The 22,957-nt window shown below is 36.2% G+C and overlaps 1 protein-coding gene across 21 annotated transcripts in view; it reads right to left on the minus strand.

The window, feature by feature from the left end:
• Positions 1-22,957, minus strand: part of DMD (dystrophin) — a 1,308,223-nt gene that overhangs the window by 339,876 nt on the left and 945,390 nt on the right. For all 21 annotated transcript variants that reach the window (XM_069784897.1, XM_069784898.1, XM_069784912.1 and 18 more), the window contains one exon: positions 15,154-15,389. In XM_069784897.1, the coding sequence (XP_069640998.1) occupies positions 15,154-15,389 (236 nt within the window). The remainder of the gene's footprint in view (positions 1-15,153; positions 15,390-22,957) is intronic.

Below are 22,957 nucleotides of genomic sequence, written 5' to 3' on the forward strand. Positions count from 1 at the left end.
CTAAGAATAAGAATTACAAATGATTTTGTCATTGCTCAGTGAGATATGCCAGGAATTTGTATTGCAGCTGAAATACGATCAAAACAAGTAAAGTGTGTTGGGGGCTTTCTTCAATAGAATCAGCAGTGTCTAAATAATTTGTAAAGAGATATGAAGATAAGCTCCCTGCCCTGCCCAGTTTACAAGCTTCTTCCCTACGAACTGATGCAGCAGACCTCCATAGTATGTGGGTGACCAAAACTGACAAGTATCAAAGGTAAATGAGAATACCACGGACAGGGTGAAGAGGATAATAAAAATCTCTGCATTCAGGTGATAAAATTAAATGTATGATTTGTTAGCTATTATAATTCTACTTTTTCAGAGAAAGGGGGTATGTAAGCCAGCAAAATTTCAAGGATGTTCTGAATGAATACATTTTGTTTCCCTTTTGTACATATTATGGTCAGAAACATACAATCTGTAAAAGCAGACCACAAATGTCTGGGAACACCTTTCCCCCGCCCTTGTCCTGTAAATGCTGGGCACACACCATCTTCATATATACCCTATTTATTTCTCTTTTGGTCTTGCCTCTTCCATTCCCTTATCAAAATAATGAAATAAACCAAAAAAATTTCTGTTTTCACAAAAAATTCCAAAATACTGAGTTTTCTCTGAATTGTAAAATGAAATTCAGTTAATATGCTTCAAAATGTGACTCCCTTCTCTCCCATAACTGCAAGGATAGGAGTGTAAATTTAACTAGATTTCTACCATGGAGAGCTTCATTTTAAATAATGTTGGGGGGGGGGGGGGGGGTTGTGTCATGTTTTTAAGTGACAGAGTTGCTTGCATTAAACCATACCAAACTAAGAAAGTGAAGTTTAAACATTAAGTTACTGTACTGAGAAAGTTGTAGTTTTTAACCTGGATCACTTTCCACACATATCCTAGATTTCCTCATCAAAACACAGATAGACAGATGTACACAAATGCCTGCATTTTTAAAAGCTATTTAAGACCAATGAAATAATTTAATTGAGAGAGAGAACTGAATATTAAGAAATATTAAAAAGTACACTGTAGTATTTCAGAAACTACTTGTAACAGGTTACTTTCCTGGAAGGCTGTCATTAGAGGGGACAGAATTGTGACTGTGTCCATTAAAACTTGTATTTCTCACTGAATTTCTCATTAAAAGTAGTTTTCCACTTTGATATGGACACTTGGCTTCACCTAGAAGTCTTTAAAAAAAATAATTTCTTATCAAACATAATAGAAAGAAATTGCTCTGAGAAAATGCAGTGTAGTTATTCCCATCTTTTACTATCTGAGCTTACTTTACTTCAGTGCAAACCATAAAATAAGAACTAAAAACTAGTTCTAACATTTAACCTTTATGCTGCTTAGCAGTTATTCCTAAATTATTTCAGTAAATCTCTCCCCAATTACATTTTTTTCTTTTTCCTTCCCTAACCAGAATACTAGCAGACAAACAGCAGGGCGCTGCTCAGCAACTGTATGCCACGGACAACTCTTACAGAAACTGGAATTCTCTACGCTAAGTCACCTTCCTCACAGTGTATCCCTCACAGGAAAATTCAAATAAGTTTGGAAAAGAGAAGAAAAAAAAAAAACACAGAGACAGACTGAAATGAAGTTAGAATGTCTCCAAGGAGAAGAATCATGCAGCAAAACATTAAAGGGAAAAGATCATCATTTTCTGTTGAGTATTGTGAAAAAGTGCTTGTTTTCACATTATTTTTAACAATCCATTACAATTCTTTTGATGTACAGGGAACTGAAAATGAGCCCTGCTGTTCATTCTTTTTCCTTCCGAGATAGTACTAAAAAAAATAATCTGCTATTTATATGGGTTTTGTGCTGGAAACGATAATTACAGTGAAAAATTCTCATTATGCAACGGCATTAGAAGGAGAGAAAGTTGAAAATGATAACCTAAATGGCTATTTATCCATCATTCAAAATAGGCTGAAGAATCATTTATCCTATATATTACTAAATAGCATCCCTGAACATTAATCCTACAGGAAAACCTAACAATGATCATATAGCCCATGCACTTCAGATACAGGCACACAGTGAAACATGAAGTCAAGAGAATATGTTTTCTGTGAAAACTACAGTGAAAAACCCCCAATTTTCTCAGAATAAAAAAAATTATGCTTTGTATTCTACACTAAGAGGTCTCCAAAGGCTGTCCTGTTATTTTAATTAAGATTTGTGATTTTAAGATAGTCTAATGAAAGAATTTCAAAGGAATTGGGTAATGAGCACCCAAGGAAATTAGAAGTCACGTGCACAATTTCCTTGGATTCCACTGACAATTCTGGTTTATGTATAAATCATTCTAATAATTAGAGACATACAAAATGATTAAATTCATACACAAATACTCATAATTAAACAAAATATATGAATTCTCAGCTTGACAAGAAATATTGGAAAATAATTTAATAAAAAATAGAAACTAATACACAAAATGAACCAACATGAATGAATAGAAGTTTCAACATGCAAGATTTTCCTTAATCTCAGCATTAGAAAGTTTAAAAGAAAGACACTTGTTAGATATTGTTCTCAGAAGGCGAGTGATGTCTGACCTAAAAACTTCTGCAGTCTAGGAGGAAGAAGGGGAAGGGGGGGAGGGAAATTTACTGACATCAAATTTGCATAAACTAATCTAGATAAAAAACAAGAGCATTTCTGTCTTACAAATCTTTCTCCTTCACTGTGTTTTTGCACTTCATCAATATGGACCTTCTTCCCCCAACTCAGAACAATGATGAAAGTCCTGATTGAAACCACTTATAAATATGCAACTTCTTCCATCCACACACACCTTACCAGTATTATAATTTAAATGCACAAAACCCCTCTCATTCTTTTCCTGCAAACCTTTCTGTCTCTAAATCGATCCCATCAGCAATATCTGTTGTGGTTTATTATTGCAGGTGTGTATAGCTCTGGAACTAACAGTTTAGCAGAAGTGCTATTTTTGAGTTTGTAACATCAGGTCCAACACGGTACGATACACCTTACAGTCACTGCTCGGAAGGGCCAGTCGGCTGTGCTCATCCCCAGTCCAGCTTCTGCTGCCTCCAAAGCACTTCCCCCTGACTTGCACCAATTTGCGTGAGAGATCCTCTTTGGTAAATTAGTACTGAATTTACTAATTTTATTTCCTCTAAATTAGTCACGGAATATTTGCAACATACAAATGGCTGAGACAGTTGATTTTATTAACTGACTCACAGCACGTTGATGCTAAGGTCTCAAAGTTATCATCCAGCACCCACAGATATCAGTTGATTCCCTAGCATCTATATGCTTGTTCTTTATCACATGCTTTAATGACAGGTTTGGGGGGAAAAAAAAAGCCCCACCCAAAACCACACTACCAGCAAACGAGCTAATAACTTTTATGGGTTCTGATGCACTGTTGTTTCTTTGCAAAACACAATCACTTTGTCAGAGCTGAATCTCACATCTGAATGTCACTATAAGAATGTGCCAAATATACCAGTTTTCATCACGGAAATATTATGCCATATGGGCCACATATGAAGAGGTAGAAGGACTTATAAGAACAGTTGAAAATGCTGTTGGTGCTGATCACGATGCACAGTAGGAATTTAAGACACACTGATAAAATACCACAGAGGAAAACATTCATATGGTCAAACATATGTCAAAAGGTTGGACATTTACTCTGAGATCTAGTGCCACACCATGCCACCTTCAGAACTGTCTGTTTGAATAAAAGATTCTGTGACATACGCAGTAAGACATCTCTGGTAACTCACAATAGCCCAAAAGACATAATTCTTCCCCACAAACAGAGAAATGCTTAAATTCACCTTCTGATTATTATTTCTTTCTATTACCTTCTTCCTTGCTTCTTGGTCAAAAAATACAACAAATATTTCTCTGAATAGGAAAGTGAAATAAAACAGGATCTTTGTGTTACCTCAGAACTATTTTTTCAAAAAATATTAAAACCAGCTTCTACTCTAATTAGAAATAAGTGCTGATCTTATTTTTTCCAGAGAAACAATGTCAAACTGTTCTGTTAAAACAGCAAAAACGAGCCACTTCGAACACAAAAATACAGGTTTTCACTTTACTACTTCTAATATTAGAACATGATTTTTCTGTCATTTTGTTTTGGGGGTTTGTGGTGTGGTCTTTTTTTTTTTTAATACAACACCCAAATTAAACTAGAACTTGGAGCTATGGTATTCAGGGGTGACAAAAGAGACAGGTAGGTGAGAGAGAGAGAAATCAGGCAGTTTTCCAGTGTCCCAAACGAGTAACATAGCTGTCTGTGGTCTAACATCACTGCCTGTGGGCTGGCTATCCAGGGACTTATTTATGCTAATGAATGATGGGAACTGGCTGTTGCACATTACAGGAAACCTGCTTGGTTTGCAGGGTTATGCCAGGAATCTGACTGGGGGCAATCACAGAGTCACTGCATTCCCCATGGAATGTGCTGGCTCCATCAAACGGATATTTTCCGGTAGAAAGCTGCCCCACTAGAAAGGTAGGGATGCATCAGACCAAGTGTAGGTAGGGATCTATACCTGAGCTTGTCACCAGGCATATATTGAGAGAAAGAAGCCATCCCAGGAAGAAATTTGCCCTACGTATTGTAGACATCCACTTCAGAATCAGGCAGACAAAACCACAGATGTGCCAATTTCTTTCTACTGAATTTGGAGATAAGTTAAATGAGTCTTGGTCAAGTTGTTAATCAGGTTAGAATACTTGAATTTTAGGCAGTTATGGTCTCCTCAGTAATAAATCAGAGTGTATATACATACAGCTACAAAAACCTCAAATGTGATCTATATTTTTTTAACTCTTTATGCTTATATAGAAAAAATGTGCCTGTCTAGAAATCAGTTATGATTATTTAAATGATATCGATTGTTCTGCTTTGATATTTTGTTAGACCTAGACTTGTTTTTATTTATTATTCCTTATTTTCTCTTCTTAAACAATTTCCACATTCCTGTTATCAACAAGCAAGACCAGATGTGCGATATGCTGAACAACTACAACTCTCAATCCTCTTGCTTTCCAGCATCTTTCCAGTGTTGATTCTATTACCTAACTTCCACTTCAATGAATTACTTTTTTAAAGGAAATCTACCCAAGATTATTATTGCACTGTAATAGTCTGGATCAAAGAGCATTTATTACAAATTTATGATCTATTTTTAAGATTTGACATCAGCAAAAAGCTTAATATCAGTAATCATTAACAAATCAGCACTGCACATTTGGGATAGTTATACCCTGCTCTTGCCCAGTTATTTAAGCACACAGAAATAAACAGTAAACTTTATGTATTTTTCTGGTTCAGTGCATCAGTTTAGCTCATATTTTGTCACCCTGAATGGTCTTCCTACCTTTTATCAACTATTTCTGATTAGAGGATTTACAATAATCCCTCAAAAAAAGATGGATAAGCATTATCTTTTCTTAAGCTGTACTTCTGTGAGCAGCACATAACTGCAGCAACTGAGTTACTTGCATATTAGTGGCTAACAGGAAAACTTTTCTTGAGCAAACAGAGTAGATAGTTGCAATATTTGAACTGCATGAACCCCAGCATGAATTCCATGTATAACAATTCAGGTGGAGAATTTGACAAGTCGAGAAACATGAAAAAGAAAGTTGTGGGCTGGCGGAGGTGACTAAACCTCTGTGTATGGAACTCACATTTGGCTGGACAAAATCTTTCATATAAGCAGAAAGCATGTGAACATTAGGAGTGCCATAGTGATAAGTTAAATGGATCTTTTAGCTCAATAAGAGCAATGGTCCACAAAAGCAGCAGAATACAGTTCTGGGAATTGATTTGTAACCTTACTTATTGTATCAGCTAGCAACAGAGACAGATGAGAGGTTTGAGTAATGTGAAATGGCCCACGTTCACTACAAAACCAGTTTTCTTTTAATTAAGTCCTCCTTCAGCACTTGATTGTGTGAAGAGCTGAATTCTCTGGTTCGATTCAGAAAAATACTTTAATGTCTTTCCTGAGGAAAACATACATTCTTATTGCTTTTAATAGGATTACTTTCGTATTTCAAGCTCAATGTATACTCAACATTTTCTAGGATTTCACTGCAGTGCATAGTAACCTGAAAGTTAATATTCTGCCTATTTACATTGTAAATTTGTTGTCTGGTAGTATGAATGTTTGAGATTTTATTTTTGCAGTAGTGAAGGAGGGATAGTTTTTATAAAAAACAACACAAAAAAATAAACAAACAACCTCCTCCCACCACCCTCCCTGCCTAGTGAAAGAAAATCTAGAAACACTAGAATCTAGTGTTCAACATGTTGTTCATTGTTAACAAAGGACAACCACTGTTAGAGATGTTAGGCAAAATCAGACATTCTGTCCTCATCCTCTGCATGCAAAATTCAGTTTAGTAGAAACAAAAGGAGAAGAATATTGAAGAATATTGAAGAAGAGATGGGCTGAAGGGGACTCCAGGCAGCAGAAAACAGACTGGCCATGTTCCACAAAGGTGAAGAAGAAGGTGTGGCAAGCAAGTGCAGACCAGGCAAATTCAGAGCACAGGGTCCCCCTCTCCTCGATCCCCCATAATACCAGCTTCCCAAGCCATGCAATTCTCTCTCCCATTACTTCTATCCCTCTCCAGAACCACAGGAACTTACTGTTTATTCATCTTAAATCCAGTGATTGTGCATGCCTAGTGGTGGGTCACATGAAGAAATAAACGTGTATAATGGTTAGGGAACGAAGAAAAATATTGAAGACCCCTGTGCCCTTGAAAACAAATATGCCTTTATGGCTCTCTTAGGGTGTTATAAATTTTACCTTTCACTCTTAAGCAGCTCTACATAGCATAAAATGTAAATATTTCACAGGAGCTTTAGTGAGTTAGATGGCTGCCTCCTGCTTACATTTGAGTCAACTACTTATTTGAGTAGTTTTGATTACTTCACATGAGTGTTACAAAACAATATATCCATGTAAATCAACAGAGAACTCTCCATAAGAGGTTTCCCAAGTGCAAAAAATTATTATAGTATTCTACTGGGAAAAGAGAAAAAGGAATTCCAAGAATTTGGCTTACTGCAATAGATCTAAGTCACTAGAAACTAGTTATCTGACATATTCCACAGCTTAAAAAAGGTAGTGACATTTTTTTAAACAATCCCTTAATGAAAAAGGACAATAATGACACTGCTGGCTGCTCTGCCTCAAGAAGGAATTGTCCATCTGCTAGCAAATCCTTGAGTCTATATTATTATTAAGCAGTGTTTATAGAAGTATTAGAGTACCCTTGGCACATTGAGAAACCAATAGGGCACGTTTCAAGACAGTGGATTTTTTTAGTTAAAATTCTGGGAACATTTTCTTTTCCACATAAAAAAAATGTATTTCAAGATCAGCTTCATTAGGAAGCTCTGCTGGGATTTGATGTTTTTATTTTCTTACAGAGGAAAACTTATTTCTCTAAGAGGAGCTCCATCTCCTCACACATAAAATGAGCAAATATACAATTGTTCTCCCTATTAATTTGCATTTTATGATTACAACCAGATTAGAATTTTATACATTGCATCATTATTTAGAAACAAGCTGCCTTTATATTTCCCACAATTTTCTCGTTACTACTGCTCATAATGCATATTAATATGGATACTAAAATACAGCCCTTTAAAACTTGTGTAACTGTCCTAACAGATCCTCATTACTATTAGAACTAAATAATTTGTTGAAATTTTCTCAGGACTGCTCCAGCTCTTAGAGCAAATCACAGCTGAGGTGGGAGAGGTGCAAAGGTGGCATAAAGCCATGTTTTTCTTCCTTTAAAGTGTGTCTCATTGACAAGATACACAACACAGAATCTTGTTATTTGAGAATAGCATTCATATATAATCACAGAATAATTTAGGTTGGAAGGGAACTTTGGAGATCATCTTGCCCAATCTACTGCTCAAATGGGGCCAAACTCAGAGTCACATCAGGTCACAGAGGGCCCTGTCCAGTTTTGTGTTGAATATCTCCAAGGATGGAGAATCCACAACATCTCTGGACAGCCTGTTCCAATGTTTCATTATGCTCACCACGAACATTTTTTTCTCCTAATATCTCATCAGAATTCCCTTTGCTGCAGCACGTGTCTGGTGCCTCTCATCTTTTTTCTGTTCACCTTTGAGAAGAGTCTGGCCCTGCCTTCCATACAGCCTCCCATCTGGTGGCTGTAGGCAGAGATAAGGTCCCTCCTGAGCTCTCTCCCAGGCTGTGCAAGCCCAGCTCTCAGTGTCTCCTCATATAACAAGCGATCCAGCCCCCGACCACCTTGGTGGCCCTGCACTGAACTCCCTCCATGTCTTTCCTGCACACTGGGAAGCCCAAAACTAGACACAGAACTCCAGATGTGGTCTCACAGATGTTGGTTAGAGGGAAATGATCATTTCCCTCAACATGCTGGCTAGGGTCTTCTTCAATGCAGCCCACCATCTAGTTAGGCTTTTTTTTTTTCTTGTCTGCCTGGGTACACACAGAACTCACGAAGGTTTAAGCAGTTTTTATGCTTCCTAGCGCAGCAGAATTTCTCCATGGTGCACACTGTGGACAGCACATAACTTTAACCAGTCTTTTCGTACCCATGGTATGTTTGTAGAGGGCCCAATGCAGCAGGTCTCCCAAGCTGCAAATACTAGTGGAATGCAGACACACACAATGAAAAGATTGATTTGGATAAAAGAGTAGATCAGGTAAGGTCCAGTGTCAATGGAATAGGTCATTTATACTTGTAAGATAGGTCAGAATTAGAAATACAGAAAAAAATATTTGCTATTGAAAAATGCAATCCTAGTGAAAAGTGCATACTTCTAATACTCAACATATAAATGCAAATGAAAATGCTTTCTTACACTCCTGTCCTTTCCCTGCTGAACCTAACAGGATGCCAATTGCACTGATCAGGATAATTTATCTTTTCCCGGAAGCTTGTTTGGCAGGAATTGGAAAAAAATAATCAAATTATTTCACAATAAGCCAATAAAAGCAAACAGAGGAAAGTTATCTTTAGGCACAACTGTAGTATTATTTTTTGTCTGGATGATGATTTACAGCCTGCCTGAAAACTAATTGAAAAATGATGAAAGTATCTCTTTTACTTCAATGAGTTTAGAATCAGATCCTTAGAGGTAAAATTTTTTATGCACTTCCTAGTGATTAACATTATAGAGAAATAAGGAAATGGCTGTTAATCACTCTCCAAAAGACAGTGTTTAGACAGCTTTTTTTATTGTTGCAGAGAACAAATATACTCTCTAACATACTGTAATGAGCTGGCCAAGCTATTTTAAAATATCAGCTGTCTTTATGTGCAACAAAGTATCAAAAAAAAGAGTCTCCTGACATATATTCTATATCCGTTGAGGTCCAATTTTCAGATTAATAGAATTTTTTTTCTTTTTTTCCTCCCCGTTCCCTTTAAAGACTCAGATTTTCAGGCCCTCTAGAGCATCTTGCTGCATTTTCTAACCTTTAAGAATAAGCTAAAGACTGACAGACATTTTTTCATTTTCCTCTACTCTGTAAAAAAGCTAAAATCTTTCAGCATACAAACTTTGTAGTTCTAACTTTTTCCAATAGATTTAGAAATCTGTTCATTTATTAGTTTTTTTTATTCACTTCAAAAACTGAAACCAGCCTTCCATTACTTCTCATGAAGTAGAATTAATTTTAAACATCTAACACCACGACAGAGTATAAAACAAGAATTCTGCTAGATATCCCATGTTAAATAGAACAACAATAACACTCTGAAATATACATTAAATAATGATAGTAGTCTCCTGAGCAAATATATCCTATGGGGAAACTCATAGAGGTAAAGGAGGTTTTGCACACCATTTAAGCCATAAAGTCATATGTAGGGTTCTGCTATCAGAGGAGGTGCACAAAAATGCCAATGAACCCCCCAACGTGCTGCAGAATCGGTTTCAGCTCCAGCCCTGCTTTGGGAGCCAGTTGATCCTGGTCTAACAGTGCCCCAGGGAATGTCTGCAGCTGTGTGTTCCTATGGAAATAGAAGCTCCTAGAGAATGCAAAGCTTTGAAAAATAGCCCTCAAAGCAGCATGACAGCACGGAAAGAGGGATGGGACAGATATGCTCGTGAAGATTGATTCTGAAAGTCTGGATGTCAGCTCCCAACTTACTGGCATCATACTTAGATTCTGGACTAGCGAACTCTTCCCTTTAAGCACATCAGAACACTAAAGTCGAAAACATTCAGCTCCAAGTGTAAACTCTTCTATGATGTTCTTCAACAGTACATTATCTGAAGAGGTGCTACGTGGGCCTTTTCATGTGTATGTCACTAATATGAAACCTCTTCACACCTCTGTAGAACTTGAAGTACACTATCCAAAAGGTTGAGGACTTCACCTTACCTATAGCTTACGCTTCTGATACAAACTATATGGACAGACACAAATGTCTATGGCTGTCACTACAAGTTTTCATTCAACATGGGCCTATTTAGAGTACACTGATTCATACCCTGTTCATACAGAACTACAAATTTTAATTGGCAATTACAGTGGCTTCTGTAAGAACAGGATATAAATTTGGAAAACTATATTTTTATTTCCACAAAAATTTATGTTGGAAAACAGTTTGGACAGAAAACTTCCTATTCTTCTGATCTCTCAGAATATTAATTGTAAGGCTGCATATGAAAATGCATGTATAATTATAAAGTTGTATAGTAAAATGCATGGTATGCAACCACAGGAAAGGATAGGTAAAAAATCCTCAAAGGGGAATGTCAGTTAAGCCCACTCTTTCATCTGAAGTCTGTTAATTGCACGGTTTATAAACATTTTTCCTTAACAGTTATTCTACTATCATCAGCTGCACAAGATCCTTAGCTATTGAAAAATCAATTCAGTAATTAATAGTGAAAACAATCTCTTCATTCCAAGTTTGTTTACTTTTCTACCTGACAGAAGATCAAACCTACTTTTTGAACAGTGACAAATTAATTGAGTAGAAATAAATTATCTGACTCTTTTTGGATGACTACTTTAGGGTGACACAAATCGTTACCTAAAAGTATCTTTTACTCTCCTTTGCTTAAAAGTCTCAGTAACTAGGTTGGCTGTAGGTCTCATTCTGCAAAAACACTTTTTTCAGATTAATGCCCTCCACTGCACCTAACAGTACAGACTCAACCTATACTCTTAGAACCAGAGAGTAAAAGCAGGCACTGAAAATTTTTTGTAGTCAATTTCATTAGAAATATTACTTATTATTATAATACTTTTTACTAAGTAAAATCTGTGTTCATCCAGTACAACTGAAAGCCATGTTTTCAATAACATATGTTACAAAAGGTTTGGATAGACAGCATGCCTTGGCAAAATCCATGGACAGAATTCAAAATTTAAGGAGATTATAACATTTGATCTCTTTGAATGGTATTGTTAATTATCTTCAAGCTTTGCACAGCCTCCATGGTTCACTGCTTTTAGCAGAAATCTATTCCTGCTGCAAACCTTCCTCAAAATACAATGATGCCAAAGCAGAGTTTCTGACTAAAAGCTTGTTGGCATCTTAGGTAAGAAGAGGTTTCCATTTTTCCGTAATGTAGCAAAATGTAGTTTATCATCCTGTTCCTCTGTCCGGAATTTTCTCTTTGATGAAGAATCCCCACCTCACCTTCAAATATAAAACATCTTGATTGTTTTGAAGTAAGGACACTGAAGTGAAGCAACGGTGTAAACTGTATTCTGTCACGTCCCTCACCTACTTACATCTTGGCATATTATATATCATATATTCTCAGTACTTCCCGTGAACTTTATTTGCAGATGAAGGTTGTCTAAAGAAACAACATGAGTCTCTTGTCAGCCTGCCCTACATTTTCTGAGGATCAAATCCTGCAAAACATCAGTCTTCAAGCAGATAAGGAAAATAGAATAATTTTCCTCTAATGAAAATATGGATGACACTAATGCTAATATTAAATTTCTTTACTACACACTTTTTAGTGTCTTTTAGTTTAATGATACAGAATTTAACAAGATATATACAATCATAGATGACTGAAACATGTAATGCATTTGCTTGAAAGAAATGTACACCACTTATTTGACAGAACAATTAACTATAGGTGTTTGAAATGAACAGCCATTATGCTACTCTTTCGTATGCTCCTTTTACTACATAGTATGTGCACCACTTAGGAGAATTTAAGTTGTATTGTTTCTTTCATTATAGGGAGCTGCCACTAAAACAAGCCTTTTTTAGAATAGTTCTCTATTTTGTTTTGTTTTGTTCCATAATTAACCTTTGTACATGCTATTCACACAAGAGTACCAATTCACTATGATCACCTCCAAGCAAAGTTCGAATGGGGGCTAACGACGTCTTAAAGTTTTATGGAGGAAAAATATAGCAGAGTTTGTGGCTATGATCTTGTGACACAATCAGATTGAAATGAACTTAACCTAAATGCCCTCAGAGACTTAGCTTCAACAACATTACATGCTGCTATGAAAGAAAGGACAACCTAAGGTCACTTGTTTTTACCTGGGTGATTTGGAAAATGTCCTGTTACATACATTGCTAGGACATGGGATTTCTTTGCTTTTAAAATGTTTGCTTTGACATTTCAGTTTCTTATGAGAAATGTGACACTCTGTTTTGAAAGAAATATGAAATGGAAACAAAACCCCAAACCAGTAAGAGCTTGGTAGCACGCCAACAGGACTACCAGTTTTAAGTGTTCTAAATTCTGGGTGAGCAACTAGAGATGTGTTATAGTAAAACAGAGGTCATGGAGCATGTATCTTTATAATGATGAATTTTTATAAGGGAAGTAGTCAGCTGTGTTAAGATGGTATGTTACACCTGAAGTCAAAAAACTGATTTAAAAAAAAAAAAAAGGTCAATCTACTAAGATGGAACTCCTATTAAATCTTACTGAGATGCCTCTAGAGGTGCAAGAAACTCTCCAAATAGAGCACAATGCAATACTGTAACTTTCAATGACTTTCAAATCACAACCACAGGAGAGGTATGACTATGATCTTTTAGAGAATATACAGATCTGGGAGGCAAGAACTACTTTTGGATTTCCAACTTAGATCATATTTGGCCTGATTTTTCAGAATAGCCAAGTAGCGACATGTCCAACTTCATTAGCTCACATACTGCTGCCGACACTCTACACATTAGAAAGCAGGGGGTTTTCTGAGAAACCTAAAATTCTTTGTCAGTTTTGCAAATTCTGTCTGCTAATCTCACCTAATAATCCAGTGATAGATTTAGGAGCAGAATCAAAATTTCCTAACATTCATTTCCATGTATTAAGTGATATTAAGATGACCGTTAGAGTAGAGGGAGCCAGTTAACAGAACTGCAGTCTATATTTAGACATTGATTCTTCCATTTCATCAGAGAATATATTAAATGTCACATTCTGTTGCACAGCCAATTAGAGAGGTAAGCACAACAAAAAAGAGTTTTCCTGCTGGTTTTGTTACCAACACAGCATGGTATCAAAAAAAGCAACAGGGCTACCCAGCCAGGAACTGAAATGAGAGGAAGACTGCAATAGTGCTGGCTTAACAAGCTAAGATATTTTAGCCTTGAGTTAAGATGAAATGCTGATATAAAGCAGTTCATTTTAAAACATGTATAACATTAATTGAAATTCTCAAGAGTTAATAATTTGATCTCGTATTTAAGTAAAGGAGATGTGCAGAAGGAAGCAAGCTGTGGATCTTGCCTGCCAGAATAATATGCTAAAATGAGGCCTAAGTAAGAAAACCATATAATTATGAACCAAACATTTGACAATATAGAATTTTAAAAACAAAATTATTCTGAAAAAGATGAAAATATAATGTGCAAATAAGTCTCCTTTTGCCCTCAACCTTTTCAAATGACAAAACAGCTATTTTAATCTAGTATCCTGTGTAGGTGATACTGCAACTAACAATTATTATTAAAATATACCCATGCCATTTTAAAGATATTTTAATTAATAAACCACTATACAATTCTACACAATAAATATTGTGATCATTAATCAAGATGAAACAAATATTTTACTAATCTAGAAGGTAAAGCAAACCCAAAGTCTCAAAAATAGAAAATTTAAACCACTGGAAAAAAAGGGAAATATAAGAAAACAAGCAGAAGGAATCCTATGAGACATCTGCATATTGTAATATACATGTTCTTATAAAACTGCTCAGTACAGATACTAGGCAAAATGTGTTCATTGTTTCTCCTTCTCTGTCTACTGTAAGCAAAGAGAAAGAATGTCAATATCTTCCTTACAATAAATCAGATTTTTTTATGAGGAGGAGGAAGTGGAAGAGAATCTTATAACAGAGAGTACTAAACTCAGTTTAGAACTGAACTGAATGGAAATTTAACACTGAAAAGTTTTGCACAGGCAAGCCAAATCTTTTATATTGAGCAATGTTAAATCTAGAAGGCAGGTAATTACTTTCAAGCTGTATAATACCAAATTACTTTTATTGCTACTGAGTAGCTAAAGTTAAAGTTTAGCCTTTTTTTTTCCTTGTACATATATTTCCATATTTTTTTCTATGTTTTCAAAGATAAGTAACACTGATGCAGTTTTGCTGAGAAAACACTTGCATTAATGAGCTGTTCTTGTCTTTAAGATGATTGAGGAGCTTTTCATAACCCAACAGCAGCAGGATATAAGCCTCTCAGAAAGTTATTACAGAAGCAACATAAGAAAAGGTATGAAACAGGGTATCTTTCCTCCTGGCAACCTGGAGCTTACTATGCAATTCTTTCTTTCTCATGAGGTTTATATTTCAGCCATTGGCTTGCATATTTTTACGACACATTCAGCACAAGTGATAGAAAGGTAGAGAGATCTGCCTTAAATACCAGATAAATTATTAAATACTCTTTTTTCCCCTCAATTAATTACCTTAATATTTAATCCAATAATTGTGTTTATGGGATAAAGTAGCTTAAGTAATAACTACATGTACTGCAGCCTATCCTCTTTCCTGTGTTCCTTGTTGAAATGATTTAATACAGAATAAAGATCATGAGGCTTTCAACTTGAAAAATCAGTGTTTCTCATACCTTTTGTTTGATGATCATGTCGTTGATATCATCAAGATCACCTACTATCACTCTCTGAGATTTTATCTCTCGATCCAGTCGAGAAAGCCAGTCAGTGAGTTCTGCCCATGCTTTATTGAAGTCAGCCAAGGCTGGAACCTCCAAAAGCACAGAAGATGGCATTTCTGGTTTGAAGGTGGGGGTTTCCTTGGTTACCCTGGTTTGTGTATCCACAGCAACAGTTTCACCAGAAGTTACTGAAAGAAAAAAAATGCTAAAATTACTGAATAAATGAACTATGATAAATGTTTATTTCAGTAACAGAATTTATGCAGTAGAAAGGGTAACACAGAATTAAGCTCGTTTCTTGATGTTATGTCTACTGGAAATATGAAAATTAAAACTAAAAGAATATATGAATTCATTTTTCCACAGTATTTCTATCATAGTGTATGCTTAACATTCAGCATTCTCAGCATATTCAAATTTCATCCTTAAAAGACCAGTGGGACCTAGTAACACTAGCAAAGATCTCAGTGTAATAAGAATCCCTCACGCAAGGTCACTGAAGTATTGCTATACATGAGTCACCTTCCAAAATCTAGTAGTGTGGTCAGATCTGTCAAGGCTAGAGGCAGGTTGAAAAAAAGTTGGTTGCAATATCCATAGTATCACAGAATGACCATGTACCTAGAAACACATTTCTTCCATGGTCTCCAGTCACTCTGTAGCTGTGAATTTGTCTCACCAACAATGTCGCTTACTGTTACCAGCAAGTATTTCCCATAGGCTCTGTGACCAATATGGGAGCTTACACAATAAGAAATTCAGACTTGGCCAATTCTTGATTTTTTCCTCCTCACAGCTTGAAATATCATGTGGTATTATTTGGATATTTGTGGATTTTTTCCTTCTCTTTGGGGAAAATGGACACCACATCTCCTTTGTGTTCTTTCTTGCTCTGTTGTCTGGGTTTTAAAGAATCTGTTCATTATTCATTGCTTGGATTGGGGAAGTACCCAGCACTGAAGCACAGTATCTTTCCCTGCAGTCAAAAGGATGAGGGGTGCCACAGATAGCTGCCACTGGACAGAGAGGCATGTAACATGAAATCGCTCAGAATTTCAAGACTGATTTTTGCTTCTATATTTTTGTTATTTACAAATAAATGGTTATAAACTGTTGGGCTATTTTTGCCCTCCAGTCACTCATGCAAAAGCAATTCATTATGCACAATATTATGGCAGATGAGGCTACACCGAATTGTATTTGTTTAATTTTTTCTCATTTTTTAAATAGTCCAGCCAAACAAGAAAAATACTAAAATAGGGAAAACACAAGAACATGTGGCATTGTTTCACTGAGGTGCTAAATCATTAGAAAAGAGAGAATCTAAATACCTACCCTTTAGAGTAGCTACAGAATCTCTATCTGAATGAACTGCGTAAACAACACAATAGCTAAACCAGGAAAGCTGAAATAAATGTGTGCCATGTGCCCTACATTTTCTACTATTGAACTGCAAAATATGGTTATTGAAAACCAAATATAAATTTCTAAAGCACCAAGATGTTTGTTTGCATTCTTCCCAGTCTCCTTACAGAGTAGAGAAAACCTGTTTCACGCACTCTTCCAGTGAGGTACCTTGTCTTTTACAAGAAAAATAACCAAAACCACCGTCACCACATTCACACTAAGGGTTTTTTTGCTTTCTAGTACTTCTGAGAGTCTGGTGGTTTTCCCCTCTGGTATTCACACCATTTCAGCAAAGTCTGTCTGAAGTCTGAAAACTCAAGTAGCAGGTGACAGTTCAACAGTTTGGCCATAAAACCACTTGAAACATTAAAACAGTCAGTAACGTTAACTGATCTTGCCAAGGAATTTAGCAGCTATTTTTCACTAATGAGAAAGGTTTTGAGTTACTTCACTGGGGAATCAGTGACCCTTCTTCAGCACTGCAGAAAGGAAAAAAGCTGTGCACAAGCATCTAAATGACTGTCACTGTAAAAGCACCATGAGATGCTGTCAGCATTAAAAATACTGTATGACTACAATTTACCAAATCAACTAACATATACATTATTTATCTAGCCTGAATAAATGGCAATGTTATGATACCAAAAGTGACTCCTGCAAATGATGATTTTTAATGACATACACTGCAATTAAATATATTTATCCAACCATCCATATCATTATTGCATTTCTGAAGTGCAATCCTTGTACTTTTCCTTTCTGTACTTTAAAAATCATATACCTGTGGATAACTATGAAGAAAATTAATTAAAATAAATTAAATTAAAATAAATTAAAAGGCTGTTCTAACACAGCAAGTTTTTAATTAAAATCACACAGATGAGAAAATTAATATACCTTTTTTCTTACATGGAAAGAGGTTTGTAAGGAGTTTTTTGTAACATCAGACTGTTTGCTGTAACAGAGTATCTTGTATGTACAGTTACAGAATGGCAGTTTTTAATATCAAAAGCAAAACAGGTAACCCTAAAGGATTTCCTTCCTTCACCCTTTTATTTCATTTTTTAATTTTTAAACACAGATGTGAATAATTAATGATTGGTACTCGTCAGGTTTTCTTTCGTCTCTGTTGAAATTACTCCAGATATTTTCTGCCCTATTCCATTTTTTTTTTAACCTAAATTATGCAAACTAAGCAGAGATTAGCTTTACTCATTACTGGTGAGGCCACATCTGGAGTACTGTGTCCAGTTCCAGTGCTTGATGTGTTTTTATGCCACCTTCTCTCTGAGCTGGATATTAAAAATCTGACACCTAGAGAAAATTATATACCAAATTCAGAGAATTGTCTATGTTTTCTCACCCCTGTATGGGAATTCAACTCCACAGATCAGTCATGATTTCCTATAACAATTCCAAAATGTCATCTCATTTCACCCTCTCCTCACACGAACTCCGTAATACTATAAGTCAAAGTGATTCAGAGCAAGGCTTATTATTTGCAGTGAGGTACTCCATATCACAGTCAAGACACATGCAATTACTGAAAAACGTAGTCGAGTGTTTCATTCCAGAACTTTACCAAAGCTGTTAAGTGTGAAAAGTATGTGGAAGTGTAGACTTCCAGTCTTTACCAAGAGATGGATACTTAGGTCCACTTCCATCTGGCCTAAAGTTCTTGTAAAGGCTTTGTATTTCCTCTGTGACTTCAGAGATTCTTAGACAACAGGAAAACAGTTGCTTTGTTTGGCATTCGCATAGGTTAAAGAGAAGTTGTCTTATCTCAGAGGAAATTTCTGTTCTCATCAGTATTTCAGGTAAATTGAAGACAAACTTTCTAAACCAGGACTCTACAGAGCCTCCATAAATTGACTCAGGGTGTCTGAGACTGCCTGGCACCTCATAGCATCTCACATATTTTGGCCTCAGGATATGTGGGATAATTGCTGGAGGTGACTTATTGATATGTCCCCCTATAAAGGGAAGGTAAACCTCCAGAGTGGAATGCTGTTCCATAATAATTCCCTAAGCAACACAACCTGCAGCCTTAGATGTTAGCAACACCAAGGGAGCTTGGTATGCTGACTCTAAGAGAAACAACACGGAGGGTGGAGCGGAGTGGAAGGACCGTGGCCAGGCTCTGAGATACCACCGTGGGGATAGGGAACTGGAGCTACTGGAACAAGAAAGGAAGGTCCCTGCATCGAATCCACTGAAGCAAGGAGATGAAACAATGAGGTCCTGTCTATGCTATTGCCCTACTTCTGATTTATATCATAAGTGCCCAGTTCTGGAGTAGTGACACACAAAATCATGTCCTCTGGGTGAACTTTGCTCATTATAATCTCATTATAATATCAAAACACACCTCCATCCCAAAGGCTACCCAGCTTCAAGGTGCGACCACCCCTCACTGAGCACATGCTCTGAATTTTCTCTAGCATATACCTTTAAAAGAAAAGCAAGGAGATTTTATACCAATCATAATAAAGGTATGTATGACTAGAGTCACTCAAGCTCCACCTAAAAATAAGAAAATAGTACCAAAGGGCATAAGAGAGGAGGAATGCTAGGGAAGATACCATCATAGACAAGTCAGGAGGACATTGCTGACTTCTGGGATCAGTTGACGGGCTGAACCTCTCTTCCCCCCCATAGGGACGCCTATTGGGTAAGATTCGAACCCTTGGTTATACCGAGTGCTTCCCTGGGAAACTTAGAATTCTCTAGAGTGTTTCCATAATTTAATGTGTTTGTAGTCAACTGTATTATTCATACTCTTGGTACTTGCACATGCTTTGCAGACAGTGTATTTATCACCGGCAATCCAAAAGAACCTGCACTTCTGTCGCTTTTAATAAACTGTACTGTTCATTAAAATCTAGCCGTGATAGTTCATTGAACGCAACCAAACTTCTTAAGTCGGGCCATGATAGTTCATTGAATGAGACTAGATTGAAAGTACATTGCACTATTTGTGCATCCGTAATCGTGGTAGTTCAATATATATTGAACGCGACCAGACTTACAGCATTGAATTGGGCATCACTCAGAATCTAAGCTTAGCTGCCCCCAGCCCCTCTGATATCTGAGGACAAGCTGGAATGCAAGGGGATTTATTTTCTGCCAGACTTCTTTACCCTTTAATGCAACAGTATACACTCAAGTGTTTGCCAATTAATATTTATTATTTATTGTCAATTAATATTTATTATTTATTTATTTTTCCTCTAGTGGCAGCTATTCCAGAAGACGGTGTTCCTAATCCTCTAATGTCCATGGGTTTACTGCTCTGGATTTTGGCTTAGGTTTTTTTTTATCCCGTTGATGTAGTTCTTTTGCATCAAGAAACTTTAAATACTACAGAGAGGACTGTAAGATACTAGCAGAAGTGCACTGTCCAGTATAATATCATCTTTAAAAGCTTCAAGATCTACCACTATCTACCATTATCTACCACTACTGAGGATGGTAATAATCTGTTCCACTTTGACTAAGCAGTTAAAACATTTGCATTATCAAATTATTTAGAGCGATTACCTTTAGAAAGTGGTTGCACAGTATGTTTCCCTTCTGATATTTATCTCCCCTCAGAACAAAAATACCACTTGAAAGATACATCTGTCCCTTATTTCTCTTTCTTCCATTCTTGCACAGTTATGATATGGTTCATTCAACAGAAGCATATAAATGATCGATTAAAATTAATAGAGAAATATAAATCAACATTAATTACACAAAATGTAGGAACAGATCTCATTTTGAAACAATTTATCCAGAACTGCACTGACAGTTTCTGTGACTCAAAGGGGACAGTTTCTTGGTTTTGTTTTTCCCCAGGACAATTAATTTATAAATGCAAAACTAGAATTGAATTCTTTTTTTCAAATATCTGAGTAGCACATTCTATCCTTCTGCAACACATCAGGAATACAATTAAGGACTTAATCTTTCAACTTATTTAAAGGTTATATCAGTTCACTCCTGTGATATAAGCCACAAAACCAAAAGAACAATTAGAATGTAAGGTGTTAAACCACACCAGCCTGTAGCTTTTAAGGTAACTTCTCATTATCACTTTCTGCTATTTAACAAAGAAGGAAACAACATAGAACAATGATAGGAAAAAAACAGAAAAATAAAATGTCTAGCAAAAAGCTGAAAAACAATCTAACAATACTCTGAACTAGGTGTGATTTTCAACTTGTTCTTGAACCTTGAAATACACTGGATGAAAGTCAAGAGTATATTGGTAATTTTTGCATCCTGAAAATAATCTATGATGTTAAACTTTAATAAGAGTGAGAATAATAGGAATGTGTCATGAAATGGAAGTTCAAAATTAAATGCAGAAATGAGAAAAGCAGAATGAAGTCAACTGCAGGAAAGCACTTTTCCCCCCCTTCTTTTATTCTGCTTATTTCAGTGTTGTGCTTCAAGACAAGGTCAAACTGACAACTCAGAACAAATAAAACTCCTTACTTAGGTACTGAACAGGAACAGGATAGACAGGAAGAACGGCAACACTCCCAAAAGCTTCAAACCCCTTCCAACACCTCCTTTCAAGCCAAAGTCCTTAAGCAGAACTGACTCAAGCTCACAGGAATGTTCCTAACCATCCTTCTGAACGTTTTAAGTAGTGTTGAAGTTTTAATTATGTAAGGTAACTGCAACTACCAGGTCAAAGCTTTTTGACAAAGAAATAATATAGTAATTGGATGCAGATTTTAATTCAATTTGCATGTCTAACCTGAGGATTTAGTTCCATGGTTAGCAGTACCAATTAAGGCATACGCCAGCCTTATATCCTTTATACAATGAATAACAGTAACATACACCCACTAAACTTGATTTCTGTTTTAGTCAAGGAAACCCAGCTGCGTTTTACTCATTCTGAGGAAAATAGAAGATGAATACCTGTACCCTGTGGCATATGCACAGACATCGTTCAATGAATTTGTTATTTTAACACAAGCAACGTTGCCTTCTCTAGTGATAGACCAAACGAGCATTCCTCCTGTGGGCAAACCAGCAGTCCACTGATTTGGAGGTGGCACACCAGGCAGCTTTTGCTTATTTCACGGGAAGCCTCAGTGTCATCTTACCAGCACTTCAGCCTTGTGAATTTGATTGGGAACAACTAGGATCCGCAATAGCACACAGGTGAAGATCTATCACCTACTAAAGTGCACTTTTTCCTTTGATTTTTTTTCTTATGCTGTGTCATTGCAACTGATTTTCTACAGGGTTCGAGCATCCATGCCATGTTCTTAAACTCCAAGCAGGCTTCCCTGAGAGAGACCTGCGAAGATGGTTCTGAGACTGATTTATTCCTTCGACTTGTCCCAGTGATAAATGAATAGTGTCATCTCTCTCTGTCCTTCAAAGTTAAGGAAATAAAGTTAAGAGTACATTAAGTTCTCCCATGCAGTACAATCCTTCCATGCAAGGTGCTTACTGCCAGTAACACTTTTTGCAGAGGGGGCTACAGCCACCTGCCAGGTGTTCTGGGTCACAAAGGAGTTCTGAAAGGAAAGTAATAGAATTACAGTGGGCAACGCAGCTCTGATTAACTAAAATAAATAATATCAATTTATTACCAATAAAACCCCCCAACTTTGAGATTTGAAAGCAGGGATGGGGTTTTTCTGGTGACCTGAAGTCAGAATAAGGTCTTTATGTTACTCAAAAAATTATTGCCAACAAAATTCCACCCACGGCTCTAAACATGGAAAATATGCTTCCTTAGAGCATTGTATCTCTAAGCTAACGTTTTCTTAACATTTTAATCAGCTTTTAAAGACAAAAACCCCCCATGTTTCAAAGTGAGTCTTTTTCTGTTTGAATAAAACACCAATGTTAGATTGACCAACGTCTGATTGTCTTCAACTTGAGTATTTAGTAAAAAAAATTCCTAGAAAAAATGACTTAGTAACTGTATCATGGATATTTCATAGATAGTAATTTTTATAGACTATAAATGGGTAACAGCTAGTACTTGATTTCACGAACACTTAGAGAACATTCACATTATGTGCTATTGTCATCAATTTAAAATACAAGTTAAGTACCTAGACGTCCTTTATATACAAGAAGCTCTTAATGATTCCTAACATGTCATTACGGATTATATATAATTTAGATTAATACAGGTTAAAAAAGAAGCTGATAGTTTATGGGATTATTAGTTAAAGTTTAGATCTAAAATAGGCTGTGCAGTGAGATGAAGAGAGGGACCAAAACTAAAGACCTCATAATTCTTAGAGATTCAAAAGAAAGTAGAAAGTCAAGGTTAAAAGCTGTTAGAAGAAAAGAAAAATATTTACAAAATGTGTACTGCTGTATTTGA

This window comes from Haliaeetus albicilla, chromosome 6 (assembly GCF_947461875.1).
Source record: "Haliaeetus albicilla chromosome 6, bHalAlb1.1, whole genome shotgun sequence".
Lineage (NCBI taxonomy): Eukaryota > Metazoa > Chordata > Aves > Accipitriformes > Accipitridae > Haliaeetus > Haliaeetus albicilla.